This window comes from Epargyreus clarus, unplaced genomic scaffold (assembly GCF_041222505.1).
Source record: "Epargyreus clarus isolate Ecla_fem2 unplaced genomic scaffold, WU_Ecla_fem_2.2 ptg000023l, whole genome shotgun sequence".
Lineage (NCBI taxonomy): Eukaryota > Metazoa > Arthropoda > Insecta > Lepidoptera > Hesperiidae > Epargyreus > Epargyreus clarus.
The window spans coordinates 179,596-195,882 of record NW_027332230.1 but is presented as its reverse complement, the minus strand read 5'-3'; the positions used below and the strand labels follow the sequence as shown (position 1 = coordinate 195,882).

At 29.7% G+C, this 16,287-nt stretch overlaps 1 protein-coding gene across 4 annotated transcripts in view; it reads left to right on the top strand.

Moving 5' to 3' along the window:
- The window catches only part of LOC140751832 (protein SCAI-like), a 194,805-nt gene extending 179,558 nt beyond the window's left edge, over positions 1–15,247 (top strand). For all 4 annotated transcript variants that reach the window (XR_012103385.1, XM_073085899.1, XM_073085900.1 and 1 more), the window contains one exon: positions 13,572–15,247. Coding sequence is in view for 3 of the 4 variants with exons in the window: in XM_073085899.1 (XP_072942000.1) it covers positions 13,572–13,591 (20 nt within the window). In the remaining variant the exon portion in view is untranslated. The remainder of the gene's footprint in view (positions 1–13,571) is intronic.
- The last annotated feature ends 1,040 nt before the right edge of the window (positions 15,248–16,287 follow it).

Sequence of the window (16,287 nt, the reverse complement as noted above, 5' to 3'; positions counted from 1 at the left end):
TTATTCAAAATGGTTTTTGTATTCGAAACACTTCATTTAAAACTTCATTTAAAAGGGTGAAAAAAAATCCGACCTCTATGTCACTACAAAGTAAAAAATAATTCAAATAAATTTTGGTTTATACGTAGTACATAGTTCTGTAGTCGGCGCTCAATATATTTCGTTGGATAACGGCGTAAACAGCGTGTCCAATATGAGTCCTAATCCTTCTCATTATGAGAGGAGACCCGTGCCCAGCAGTGGGCCGATAATGGGTTGATGATGATTTTTAAGTTAACGACTGACTGCAACGACTAGAAATGAACAGAACAGCAATTTACAAATATTAATGTGAGTTACTTAAAATACGAAATGAGAAGCTTCATAATATTTGAGCGATCTAATAAGTATTTATTTAAGTGTAAACATTACGTCCTGCATTTTATTCAATATTTGGTAAATGTTTTTTTTTTTTATACTGTAGGCCGAGTGTGAGTTTGACAAGTAAAATCAATTAACTTCACCATCACGTTAATGAGTCAACTTATTGTTGACAGTAAGCATGTTGATAGCGAGTGCGAGTTATTAAAATGTTGTCGAAAAAAATTTAGTATGCTCACGTCGAAATTAGTAGGTACGCATCTTTTTGTTATGTTGTCAAACTTGAGTGTCGGCGAAGCGCCAGTTTTTTCGCCGACAGTAACCCAAACAAATTAAGTCGTTCTTCCGTTACGTTTGAAAAGTATGTAATTTATGTATTTCTTCATTTGTTCGTATTATTTTCGGAATAAGTAACCAAAGCAAAAATTCAATCTTAACACATGTTCTACGAGGAAGATAAGCGTCACTTAAAATTGCATGTTTTATGTTCGACGTCAGAATAAAACTGTTTCACTTTTAACCCTACGAGTAAAAGAAACAGGAATAAAATACATATAAACAAAGCGGCGTCGAATAATAATGAAAACAAGTGCGACTCAATTCGAAATGTTGGTGAACTATATGGCACGGATTAATATAGATTACTACCATTTTCTACTTAAATGAAGATTATAATATTTACTTATTTACAACAATAACAATGAAAATAATTACCTAAAAGCCAACATATTTCACCACTTTGATACAGCAATTGCATGTATTTATTTAAACCACTATTTTCCCATACAAATAAGTCTTGGTTGGCACCTCCAAACTTAGCGTTAACATTTGTAATACGGCAATCACTATCACAAATCTGGAAAGTAAATGAGTTTTATATGATTCACTTACCCTGTGGGATAATAAGTTTAATATATATTTTTTTAACAGAAATACATATACCTACCATTTGTACATTGATCGAATGATAATGTTTTCTGCAATAATAAAGTTGCTCTTCTTCTGTTGGTGGTGAAAATATTCTAAAGTGACTGCCATCAATACAACAAATAATGCCAGGTAAACCAAATTTGGCATAGAATCTGAAACAAATAATATAATCAACCTAAAAACAAAAATAGGAGAAATTATGAAGATTTTTTTGTAGGAAATATCTACTTCTACTTACTTCTCAATAACAACCCGTCTTGGTGTATATGTTACGGTAAATGTAAGCAATCGGTAATTATCTATAATTACCGGTAATTATAGATAATAACCAACTCACATGGTAAATGTAGTGAATTATCCACATTTACCGGTAATTATATAAAACTCCCGCGCGACCGTGGTAAATGTTGACATAAGCTGTGGAATGGAGAGCAAACGGCGCGGGCGGGGCGATAACTATTACCTCTGATCGCTTATAAATATTTTTAGTACATTGTTGACTATACATGATTTGGACCCACCCGCTCGCAGGGCGCTGCCGCGCCCTGCTCGCTTAGTTTTATATTTTCTTTTATGTTCCAACCTAACCTAACCAATCCTAAAGAATTTCATACTAAGATCTTCTAGGATGTTAATAGACGCTCGCAAAAACGCTCTTTACATACGCATATAATTTCGTTGATCTTGCGCTTGAGCAACCGATATTATACTCCAGGCTAAAAAACTACGGGTTGTTCTACCCCTTAATAACGAATCGGACACCAAAAAACTCATTTTAAACAAATCAACAAAAAACAAATTTAACTTAAAATACGTCTATATAAATGCAAGTGAATGAAATATTAACACAAAAAGTTAAGTTGTTTACAAAAACTGTCAAAACACAACTCACACTCGCGATATAATGCTCAAACGTCAAAATACTTAACATCAAAAAAAAAATAACAAAAAAATATAACCGACTTTTATGTCACTACAAAGTAAAAAATAATTCTAAATAATATAATTGACTGGATGAATGACCATAATCTCGACATAAACTTCCAAAAGACTAAAATAATGCAATTTAGACCATATCAAAAATCTCCTCTTGACATAAATTTTACATTTAATAATTCAAAAATACAATCTACTGACGCGTTTACCCTATTAGGATTACAAATAGATTCAAATATTAATTGGAAACAGCATGTAAAATTAATTCGATCTAAACTATCAAATTTTATATATGCACTCAGAGAATTAAGAAAAACAACAAACTTAAAAACCGCCTTGTCTGCATACTATGCGTACGCATATGCATGGCTCAAATATGGCATTCTACTTTGGGGAAATAGTGTGGATGCCCACCATGTTTTCACCCTACAAAAAAAATGCGTACGTATCCTGGAAAACATTAAGGAACCCGTCAGCTGTAAACCTTATTTTATTAAAAATCGAATACTCACACTAACAGCAGTATACATTATGGAAGCATGCAAATTTGTAAAGCAGTACCCGCAGTTCTTTCAAAAACGAGAGGAGTGCCTCCAACGATATCGGAGTCGACAGAAAAACAAATTATTATTACCAACTGCCAAACTTAAAATTTATAGCACTGGTCCCAATTTCATGTGCGTAAAAATTTATAATAAATTGCCAGAAAATATAAGATCAAACAAAAACGACAAGGAGTTCTACGCCAACTTAAAGGAATTATTAATAAAAAATGCATATTACAAATTAAGCGAATATTTAGAAAACTAAAATACGAAACAAATAAAATAATTATTATTATTATTATTAACAAAGAAATAAATACTAATTAAATTAAATAATATTGTAAATCTGACATCAATGTTTATTTGTAAATATAAATCGGCCGCTCTCATATTCATTGCTACACCCACTGTGGGTTCATGTGTTTCTAAAATTGTAAATGATTTTTATAAAACAATTGTAAAACCATGATTGCAATAAAGTATTGAGTATTGAGTAATTGAAATAAATGTTGGTTTAGTACAATATTTCTGAAGTTGGCGCTCAATATATTTCCTTTGATATGGGCGTAAATAGCGTATCCAATATGAGCAACTTCATTACAACAAATGTCTAATCTATATACTTAACATAGGAGGCACCTCTGCATCATCAGGATTGAAGAATTGAAGGTCATATCTTCCATCATATGTCTCTAGTCAAAGACCTTATCATATATTCGTAAGCTCCAAATGCCTAACTTGTATGGTTGAGGCAGAAGGCATTTCTGCATTATCAGGGTTGAAGAGTTGAAGGCTAAATAGCCTAGTGGTTAAGAAACGAGGCCTCTCGATCAAGGGGTCCGACGTTCAAATCCCAGGCACGCACCTCTGATTTTCAAATTTATGTGCGTATTAGAAATTAATTATCACTTGCTTAAACGGTGACGGAAAACATCGTGAGGAAACCTTGCATACCTGAGAGATTTATAAAAAAAAAAATCTCAAAGGTATGTGAAGTCTACCAACACGCACTTGGCCAGCGCGGTGGACTATGGCCTAATCCTTCTCACTCTGAGAGGAGACCCGTGCCCAGCAGTGGGACAGTAATGGGTTGATGATGAATGATGATGATGAATGATTAGACATTATTCAAAAAAAAAGTGTCACTATCACTATTTACATGCATAAGTATTACTATTATTTTTTATTAAAAAGAAACATATTTTTTTGGGATCGACTGAGAAGGGGTTGGTTGAAAAATTGTAACCAGAAGATTGCCTACCTAACTTTGAGTTGTTGAATTGAGTATTTATTTTCAAGTTATTCCTATAAACCATATCATCTTACAACAAGTATATAATCAATTTGCCTAATTTAATAATTAATTTGCCGCAGACAATCGTGTTCGGTAGTTATAACCTGTTATGTCTGTATGTTTTGATTATATGTTAGACTTAATAAACGAGAACTAACGGAATGATATTATGGGGACTGAGGATGATCAAACTTTGTTGGAGATTCTGATGCTGATCATAGTTTTGACTGAAGTGTTACTTGTAATATCAGCATCCTAATCACACGTAGCCAAAGTCAAATATTACATTATGCAACGCCAACTTCATCCTAACTAAAACAGGAGTTTTTGTGTGTACCATGACCACTTATGCTACCACGCCCCCCACCCTCACTCCGCTCCGCTCCTATGACCTAAGTTGTATGTAAGTTAACAAGTAATTAATTTAAAAATCAAAAACCCGACTGCACCAAAAAGGCTGAAGTAGAATTTCCAAAAGCAGTGAAATAGGCATTTAATTATTTTTATCCAGAGAGTCAAATACAAAGTTTTATAGTAGGTGTCTGCTTCAAAAACAAAAGATGTTCAAACAATATTATCCTATTTTATCCTCGTAGTGCTCATTTATGCTATATAAAGAACCTATGTGTAAAATTCCAGCACGCTTAAGTTCAGCGGTTTCCCTTTGCGTTGATCTCTGGCACAGCAACTCACTCATTTAGTCAGACAGTCATCTCGATGTGTATATACGAGTGTATATGTACTAGCTAACCCGGCAAACGTTGTGTTGCCATATAAATAAAAAAATGTTAAGGGTGAACAACCCTTATCACTTAGGGGTAAAACATAGATAGTGACTGATTCTCAGACCCCAGACTCAGGTGAAAATCGGTGAAGCCGTTTCGGAGGAATACGGTAACTAACTAACTAATAAGATATATTTTTCAAAGATTTCAAAGATTTAATTTATTTAATTCCTTTATTTTAACACCCTACTCGATAAGTTTGGTTAACTTTTTTTAAAACGTGTTACTATTTCGCGAAAAAATCCACCATTTTCGGTCTATAAAATATATAACTTTAGTAAATCAAACTTTTGGTCATTATTTTACCTCGTAATGGGTAGAATTTCATTATTTTTATCCAACAAGCCTGATACAAAATTTCATATTGTTTGCTTCAAAATTGACGATTGTTCAAATGAACTTTTAACCCTTATTTTACCCTCTACGGGGTTGATTTTTCGGAGGGGGATAAATAAGTGCGTCCTTGTTCCTATCCAGAAAGCCAAATACAAAATTTTATAGTAGTTGCTTCAAAATTAAGGGATTTCAAAAAAACTGTTTTCCCCTATTTTACCCTCTTAAGGGTAGAATTTCCAAAAGGCCTTTCTTAGTACTTATTCACGCTATATAGAGAACCTATGAGCAAAATTTCAGAACTGTAAGGTCCTTGGTTTAGGCTTTACGTTGATTTATGAAAAATAAAAAAGTCATTTAGTTAGTCAGTCAGTCAGTCACCTTGCTGTTTTATATATATACAAATATGTTTTTATAATCTCCGTTTAATTTCCTTTCATTTGATACCCTTCTCGATAGGTTCGGTTAACTTTTTTTTTTAAATGTGTTACTATTTCGCGCCAAAAATCCGCCATTTTGACTTTTTTTTACTAACCTATCTAAGGACACTCGGGTCATAGAGACAAATATAATGACACCTTAATTGTTGAAATTCATCCAGCCGTTTGTTAGATCGGATCAAATAAAGAAAGACAAACATACAAGATACGCGCGAAAAACATTAGAAAAAAAATTAAACGAACTTACCTAAGTGAAGTTCCAATTTCAATTGTACGAACTGCATAGTCTCGAAATGATAATGTTGACATGTAGTACACCGCCAGTCGTCAGCCTTGTGTCACGTATATTCAGAGCTAAAAACCTCGAATTCAAATAATTTAAAACAATATCCAACCTACTTATAGCGCCCCCTACCGGTAAATGTCATTAAGTTTAGAGATCCTGGGGTCAAGATGTAAGTTCATTAGCTCGATTATTTTACAACATAGATGATATTATGGGTAATACTTATCGTATATAAGTATGGGTGGGTGGGTTATAATATCATTTCGAGACTATGCAGTTCGTACAATTGAAATTGGAACTTCACTTAGGTAAGTTCGTTTAATTTTTAATTGTACTTCACTGCATAGTCTCTTCAATGATAATGTTGACATGTAGATGTTTAGAGATTTGTAAAATAACGAGCCTATTAAACAAAATACAAAAACATTTAAATCCTATTATTTTTAAAATTCCTAATTTAATATATCTATTTAAATATTAATTACAGTTATCAAGTATACGTTTGATGTAACGTCTCTACTACAAAATTGAACTTAGATCTGATCCATTCAGCTATCCTTCTAAGAGGGTCTTAACTGACACTCATATGTTTAGACGTCAGCGTAGCAGCATGGTAATGCGTGCTTGTCTAATGGTATGTATTGTAAAAAATGATATATCAATGCCATCATCCTCCGTGGTTGATAAAATCTAGAAACTGTCGTCTGAGAGGTCACTGTATTATAAGATTACATAAAAGAAATAAACTTATTCTTGTAACTCTCAAGTGTTACTAGGCCTATCTAGGTAATTTTATTAAGGATGTGCTGGAGTGTGCTGGACAAATACTATAATTACTATGAAATAATGGTAATACTAGATTGTTTGAACACTGGTTATAGTAAGGTTTAAATTCATGTGGCAATTTAATATACAATATCTTCCGCCAAGCAATTTGGTTAATATACAATAATGTTATTATTATGTTTATGTATACTTTTTAGAAGTCTCGACTCAGATGTAGGCGAATCGGTAGTAATAATGGCATTCACGGGCTTACACCAAGTGAACGTCATAATATATACGATATCTATTGTTTTTATATATTATATATATATATATATATATATATATATATATATATATATATATATATATATATATATATATATATATATATATTACTTATATATTATTATAATTTTTTTTTTTTTTTTTTTACTATATGAGTAATTACAATAACCAAAAAAAGTAAATAGTATTTTTTCTTCATCTCCACTAAATAATATATAATATTTTACACTTAACTCGCTAAAAATATTTATACATCAGATGTAACTATCCCAAGTACTCGTAATAGCATACTTGTGATATGGAGGATAGAAACCTAAATATGCATTTTAAGAACAAAAAAAAAATTCTAGATATATATCAAAATGAAAAGAATATTGTAACCAGTCTACAGATAGATCTAGTTATTTACACTGTTTAGGCCAAAATATTATAAGCACCAGCATCACGTTTTCATTATTGCGTCTAACATTGCTTGTAGAGCAACAAAATCTTGAGATTCGTGTATAGAAACGAAACGCTCCTCGAGGAAGCGAGTAACATACAGGGTAAAACGTTGACGAAAAACAAATGGATTTAGATCTGTTTTTTTTTTTTTTTTTTTAAACTCATATGAGACCCAAAATGCAACCCTTCCAAAATGAAAGGTTTTTTAATACTATTTTTAATACTATTTTTTAGGACTGTCTGGACCAGTCTGGTACTACGACAAACTCCCCAACCGTTCAGAGATAATTTTTAACAACAATTATTTTATTAGAAATAAAATGAATATTTCCATTTAAATAGTATAACCTTAGTCATGACATGTAAGTCATACTTCTTGTAGGTTTCCTAGTAAATAAATCTATTTAAAAACCTTTAAAGTGTTAATTCCAAATGTATAATCTTGATTTAGTGATAGCAAATTCATTCTGAAATTATTGAATGTATTAGAGAAATAAAAACATTTTTGGGTACTCAATAAATCCAATATGTGCCTTGATATTACGGTTAAATGTGGGTATTAAACACCATGCTGTTTCTATATGAAATAACTGTGGAGTTGCCTACACGTATTAGGGTTTCACCGTGGATGATTATTGAAAAAATATCTTTAAGCACAAGTAACGCTGCATTTAACTAGTTGATCGGATTTGTTATTTAAATCAAATCACAAAAATACCGAGAATAATGACCATATGTAACATAACTGATTGTGTCCCGATAATAAAAATAATATGACAACTACCACCTGTAATTATATCTATCTGTAAGAGGGATAGTATTTTGATAAACATTATTAAACTTGTTATATATATATATATATATATATATATATATATATACATATCTTTGCATTTATTATAATTTTTATTTTTTAATATTATTATTATATATATATTTTTTATTTTTTTTCTTTTTCTTTTTATTTCACCCTTGTGTTGATTTTTAATCTTTTATCTAATGGTAAAGCAATTTGATTTTTTATTTATTTATTGCTTGTATAATACAATGAACAACCTTAACAGTTGTATTATTTATTTCCAATTATCAAACTATCTTTTAAGTAACCAATAAATCCTAAAGAATGATATAGCTTATTATGTCTATGATCCTAAATTACTAAGTGTCGTTATTGTTCCTTGTACATTATTATGACATTTCAAATAGGAACTATGTTATATAAATATATAACTGACACAATGTCCCTAGATTAATCAGTTATGTATGGTCTTGTATCTTTTAAAAGGTTAGTAAAAAACATAAATATAGTGTTCTGCTCAAACCAAAGGAAGGAACTTAAAATGCATAGAATTTCCATTTAACCATAGACATGTAAACACTGTTTAAGGTAATCATGAATTAGTATCAAAATATGCATTCTTGAAAACAATAGTAAGTAGCGAGTGGAATGCCAGGCTTTATTTAAAGCTCAAGATTAAGACCAAGATATTCAATATAAACCAACATCACCATCATCAGGTGTTGGTAAAGTAAAAATATTGTAAAAAATTGGTTAAGAGTAAACAATATGTTACCACTGATGTGAGAAGTCTTTCTACACACATACCGAGTATATTTTGAAAAAATCTTCACTCCTTGAGAATAATGAGTTTAAGTGTTTATACAAATAGACTCTTAAAGCTAACCACTTGCAAAGCTTGGGTCAATTGTTGTTTGTTACAACTGGTCTTTAAAATTATAATTATAATCGACCACATTATTAACCACTCACCTAAAAATCTGTTGTGATTGAAGATTTATTCCAAAGGAAACTTCGATCAAGCCTTTCTGTGACACAGGTATTTGTGCATGAGGCCTGTTGTAAGTCAGATAATGACCCTATTTGGTATGAGTATCTCAAACTTTTGAATGAAGTTTATCATAGGATGAAGTGTAAATATCTTCGTTATATTTGTTATTATAAAATATTGTACTATATCAAGCACATTGAACAATCATTGTTTCTTAAACCATTTTGCCGATCATTTGTTCCAGTACTTGTACTATGAAATTTCTTCTTATTATTTATTATACATAATAAATGACCAGCACCAGTAATAAGATAATTGATAGCAAATTATCTTTATAAAGGCAAATAATTTAAAATTATTAAGAAACAATCATGTCAAATGCTCGAGAGCAGTAAGCATTCGCCTGATGTGGCATGGCTTTTGACTCTTTACAGCTACAATAGTAACTGCGACTTGTGCAACTTTTAAAGTCTAATCATGTGTTATCCGTCCCACAGTATCCTAGAGGCTAGTGTTCTTCCTTTAAACTATTTTTTCCTTTAGTCTATCTATCACCATCTAGATAGATAGATAGTTCCTTTAGTAAATTACTCTTTAATATGCTGATCTACCTAGATACCAAATTCTTATGAATGGTTAATACAAATTTAGGTTCTTCTAGAGTATTACAAAAGGATATAAATTGTCATCTCTATATCCTGTATCATGTACATTATTAATCTGAATGATTCTTCAATAAAATGTTCATTCATTAAAATCATTACACCCACTCGATGGTAATAGTTCATTAATTCAAATTATTTCTTTCAAAGTAGGGCCACATAACCCACTTTTGAAAGTCAGAAAGAAATTTCATTACATTAAATTTAATTTATATTCAGTTATAATAATACATACTATTACATGAATTTCAAAATTTAATTAACAAAGCAAAGGACCCATGCGTTCACGTCAGCGACATACTTGTCAATTGTTTAATAAGCTTAACTACTTAACTTTTTTTTTTTATTTCACCAAAAGTTTTAAATTAAGATTCCCATAAGGAAGTTATAGTTTGGGCTATTTTATTGTAAAAGTTATGCATACTAAGGAAGATTTGCTAGACTTTACGTAAAACGTCGTTTAAAAAAAAATTATTTAATGTTATGGAAAGAATAAACACATTAAAATGGTCCGTTAATCTAAACGGAGTTTAAACAGACCTTGTCTTACATTGAGTTCCTCGGAAGCGGATTTTTTTTCCGTAGTTATCAAACGGATAGTGTTATTGAATACATACTCGTAAACTACCTACCAAGAAAAATGACTTCAGAAACCGGCCATTATTTAACTATACTTATTTGTGTCTACAACTGATAAAAGACTTTTTTTTAAACACGCTTTTATTTTTGCCACGCTTTTATTAACTTGACCTGTATGTATGTAACAGAATATTTGAATTCGATTTTTACCTACTTTGAACGGTCAGATTTATTTAAAAATTTTGAAATACTTATGACATGACATGATTTTAATAATCTTGTCCAATTCTAATTTTGTCTCATCAGGATCGTCAGATTTAAAACTATAACTGTTTTACATAACATGTGGGTCCTTATCAATCACAACTTAGAATTTCTATGACCTGTAAAAGGTCTTTTAAAGTTTATCATGATTTTATACCAGCCAGCCAAACAAACAGTTAGTCAAACTATCTTATGATACACCTTATTACCGAACAATTCATATTTATTATATATATTTCAAACGCCTCGGCTTCACCTGACTTTTATATAGTTTGTAATAAAAATTATATTAGTGCGTAATATCTGTATATATTATATTAATATAATATGTATCATTTACAACCAACACTCTCAAGGAGACGCTCGATGTTTCTATAGAGAAAACCTAGACATGACGCAATTGTGAACCGTATGGAATTTATATGAAAAGTAAATTATTGTATAAGAAAATCCCATCGAAATGTACCTATGCTTTTATTTGATTATATTATTAAACAACATTATTATTCATTTGGCTATGATATACATATAATAAGAATGAAATCTTCACGTGTTTACATCGAATATATTTGAAAAAGAAAAATTTTTATCTGTCGGTTTGTATGTTTGAAAATGCATTAAAACCAAAACTACGAAGTTGATGTCAAAAGTATACATTTTTTTTAAACATTACATGACCAGGTAATGCAGAATTCCAAATTACCAACGTACTCCGTGATTTTGACAGAGGGCATTGTATAATTCAAATTATATTTTGAATCTACATGAACAAAGTAGCAGGCAAGACTCGTTTTAAAAATGCAATTCAAATTATATTCTGAATCCACATGAACAAAGTCGCAGGCAAGACTCTAAGGCAGAAGATCTAAATTTATGTAGGCTTCAGTGACCGTTTCTCACTTAATACGTATAATAACTTAATTGCTGTAACTTGTAAATAGAACTAAGCTCAAGTTATAAAAGCATCAATTTATTATTATTATTATTATTTTACTTAAAATTATTTATTCTGAATCCCATACAAAGTGGATCCCGTTTATCATTTCGTAAATGGCTCACATAATTGATAATATCGATAGTCTAAGCGTCTCAACGTTTAAGGTACAAACTTCATTTACCAGTATTTGATAGTGCCCAATTTTCAAACCAAAAGGACGTGTAATGTGTCAAATTCAAATTCAAATTTAAAGGTTTAAAATTCCGAGATGTAAATAAATATTAATACAAAACGAAACGTTGCATACTAAATTTAAAACAGACATTTAATATTCTGTATAAGTGAGTCAGTCAGAAGTAAAATGTGAGATTTTTTTTATATATAATATTCCAAAGACCGCTGCGCATAAGTTTCTCAGTTTTCTTATAGATCATTAACTAATGTGCATTTATACTTTATGGGAGTCAAAACACAGTAGTACACAGTACTGCGTGAGTTCGCCTAGAATTGATGGAAAGCTAAATTTAGCAACGTACGTATGCTTCTTTCATAACAATTACGTATCAAGTATATGAAATCAAAAGGAAACTTTCATTGATTTATAAAATGAAAATGTAAACAATGTAGATGTGAATGCAAGTTTATTTTTAAATATAGTCATTGATATCCAAAAAAAAACAATAAACCTTAAACTCATTTACCATTTCCCTCGTAGGTACACTCAGCCACTCAATACGCTGGTCGTGATACTTATTTGCAGTCAGTTAAATATGTACCACGTAGATATTATACATTTCTGTACAATTATGAATAATCAAAATTTTGCAACTTAATAAACGTGTCACTTATATCAAGTAGGTATACTGTACTCTGTAACTGCGTTTGTTGCTACCGCATAGTCCCTTCCATACAATAATAACAAACGCATATACGTAAACCCAGTTTGAAACATTAAAAGTTATCAAAAATAAATTCAAATCTAACATGTATGCAATTTCTGGCGTACATTAGCCTATATTAACAACCATTAGGTTCCCATATCTATAAAGCCTGACATTTAAGATTAAAGATCCTTAAAATATTTTCATAAGTACGTGTATTTCTATATATTTCAAAGTAGGTGTAACTTTAGAACAATTGGGATTTACTTTTTACACCACAGACTTTAACCAAATGGACAGATTTACTACAAGAACTGCCTTGCAAAATTACTTTTAGACACTTCTTCTCAGAAAATGCACTTATTTTGAAGTAAACACCTCAGTTTACAATGTTAACAAGTAATTTGATAAGAGTAAAGTTTGTTCACAAAATTTAAGTATATCATTTTCAGAGGGTATTAACATTTCATTGAATTACTAGTCTCAATCTATCCATTTTCTTAATTCAAATGAGTTTGCCCTTACATCAACGACATTTATCTACCCCCATTTTTACTTATTCTACCAAGATGAATTCACATATGACAAAATAATGTTTTAACTCACGGTTTTTATTCCTGTGTCAAGTATGTTCGTACTTACGAATCGCCGTCCATGATTGTGAGCTGGTTCTTGTACACTTCTGATGAAATCAAAGTCATCTTGAAGGTCTTGAAGTCATGTAATAATATAGTCACATAAACGGTACAGAGTAACGATATAACAATTATACGTAATTAAATTCACACTAGTGATTAAAAGTATTATAACTACACAAGTATCTCCGTTATTCGACTGTTCTTGCTGAAGTCTCCGACCAGAATGTCGCTCTCTGTTAATTCGAGCGCCGCTAAGGTGTCGTCCCCACTTCACCTACCCGCATCTGTTTTTAAACTGTAGTATCAAATGCGTCACTTATTACTTTAATGTAACGTTATAAAAATGTGATATCGTTAATATCCAAGCTTCTTATTAACGACGATAACAATAATTAACATATTTTTTGATTTCAGGTTCCATTCGGTCACCATAAATACCGCCACTTAGCAACAGCTGCCAAATTGTTAAGATTGCTCTGTGGTGTTGGCCTCCAATAGCATCGTATCCTGTTCCCGTATATGGCGTGAAACGACGAAGGATTTTTTTTAAACTCCTAGATTATACTTATCGGGAAACACAGACACCGTCAGCGCATTCCACTCCTTGGCAGTTCTTGACTTGATCGGTGTGGTAGTCTGCCGAGCGTCTTATAATTATATAATTTCTTAAAAATATCAAACTTATTTAATAATAAAATAATATAAATTAAGTGGCAATTGGGAAAACAAATGGCTAATCTTACTGCTAAATAACAATGGGATATGGATTATATTTAATCTTTCGCTACTGTTAGTTAGATACAATCTTAGTTTTATTAGTTAGTGTTCACGGAGACTTTAAGGTTATGTAATTTGTATGTTCAAGAAACAAAAATGATAGGTTATATATAATAGGTTACATCTCAGAAAAACACAAAATAAATTAAACTAGCTTCATTGTAAATAATTTATCCTATCGCAATAAAAACAAAATAAAATACACTAGCTTCATCGTGTATAATGTAACCTATCTCAAAAAAAAAACACAAAATAAATGGAACTAGTCTTAGAAATGAAAGATTAGAAGCATAAAAAAAGATTTAATTCATCACAAATAATCACAAAACTAAACAAAATGCTTATTAAAAACTTCCACATATTTCATTCTAAACGTTAATAAAAATAATTACTTCAAATATTAACAATTTAACGAAAACAATAAATCGGTATAAAATCGGGCAGAGTTTCGGTGTTCAGCTCAACGTCTGACGAACGAAAGACCCGGCACTTGCTCTTCTTCGGCTTATAAAGCCGTAAAGGTGGGATGATGTGACGTCACGTTCGGAATACCCTCTTCATTTTTCCAAGACTACCTTCATTGTAAATAATTTAACCTATCGCAATAAAAACAAAAAATATTAAACTAGCTTCATCGTATATAATGTAACCTATCTCAAAAAAAAAAAACAAAAAATATTAATTTAGCTTCATCGTATATAATGTAACCTATCTCAAAAAAAAACAAAAAATATTAAACTAGCTTCATTGTATATCATGTAACCTATCTCAAAAAAAAACAAAAAATATTAAACTAGCTTCATCGTATATAATGTAACCTATCAAAAAAAACAAAAAATATTAAACTAGCTTCATCGTATATAATGTAACCTATCTCAAAAAAAAAAAACAAAAAATATTTAACTAGCTTCATCGTATATAATGTAACCTATCAAAAAAAACAAAAAATATTAAACTAGCTTCATCGTATATAATGTAACCTATCTCAAAAAAAAACAAAAAATATTAAACTAGCTTCATTGTAAATAATTTAACCTATCTCAAAAAACAACAAAAAAATATTAAATTAGCTTCATCGTATATAATGTTACTTATCTCAAAAAAAAAACAAAAAAATATTAAATTAGCTTCATCGTATATAATGTAACCTATCTCAAAAAAAAACAAAAAATATTAAACTAGCTTCATTGTAAATAATTTAACCTATCTCAAAAAACAACAAAAAAATATTAAACTAGCTTCATCGTATATAATGTAACCTATCTCAAAAAAAAACAAAAAATATTAAACTAGCTTCATCGTATATAATTTAACCTATCTCAAAAAACAACAAAAAAATATTAAATTAGCTTCATCGTATATAATGTTACTTATCTCAAAAAAAACAAAAAAATATTAAACTAGCTTCATTGTATATTACTTATCTCAAAAAAAAAACAAAAAAATATTAAACTAGCTTCATTGTATAGCATGTAAACTATCTCAAAAAAACACAAAATAAATTAAACTAGCTTCATTGTAAATAATTTAACCTATCTCAAAAAACAACAAAAAATATTAAATTAGCTTCATCGTATATAATGTTACTTATCTCAAAAAAAAACAAAAAAATATTAAACTAGCTTCATCGTATATAATGTAACCTATCTCAAAAAAAAACAAAAAATATTAAACTAGCTTCATTGTAAATAATTTAACCTATCTCAAAAAACAACAAAAAAATATTAAATTAGCTTCATCGTATATAATGTTACTTATCTCAAAAAAAAACAAAAAAATATTAAACTAGCTTCATCGTATATAATATAACCTATCAAAAAAAAAAAAACAAAAAATATTAAACTAGCTTCATTGTATATAATGTTACTTATCTCAAAAAAAAAACAAAAAAATATTAAACTAGCTTCATCGTATATAATGTAACCTATCAACAAAAAAAAAACAAAAAATATTAAACTAGCTTCATCGTATATAATGTTACTTATCTCAAAAAAAAAACAAAAAAATATTAAACTAGCTTCATTGTATATCATGTAACCTATCTCAAAAAAACACAAAATAAATTAAACTAGCTTCATTGTAAATAATTTAACCTATCTCAAAAAACAACAAAAAAATATTAAATTAGCTTCATCGTATATAATGTTACTTATCTCAAAAAAAAACAAAAAAATATTAAACTAGCTTCATCGTATATAATGTAACCTATCTCAAAAAAAAACAAAAAATATTAAACTAGCTTCATTGTAAATAATTTAACCTATCTCAAAAAACAACAAAAAAATATTAAATTAGCTTCATCGTATATAATGTTACTTATCTCAAAAAAAAACAAAAAAATATTAAACTAGCT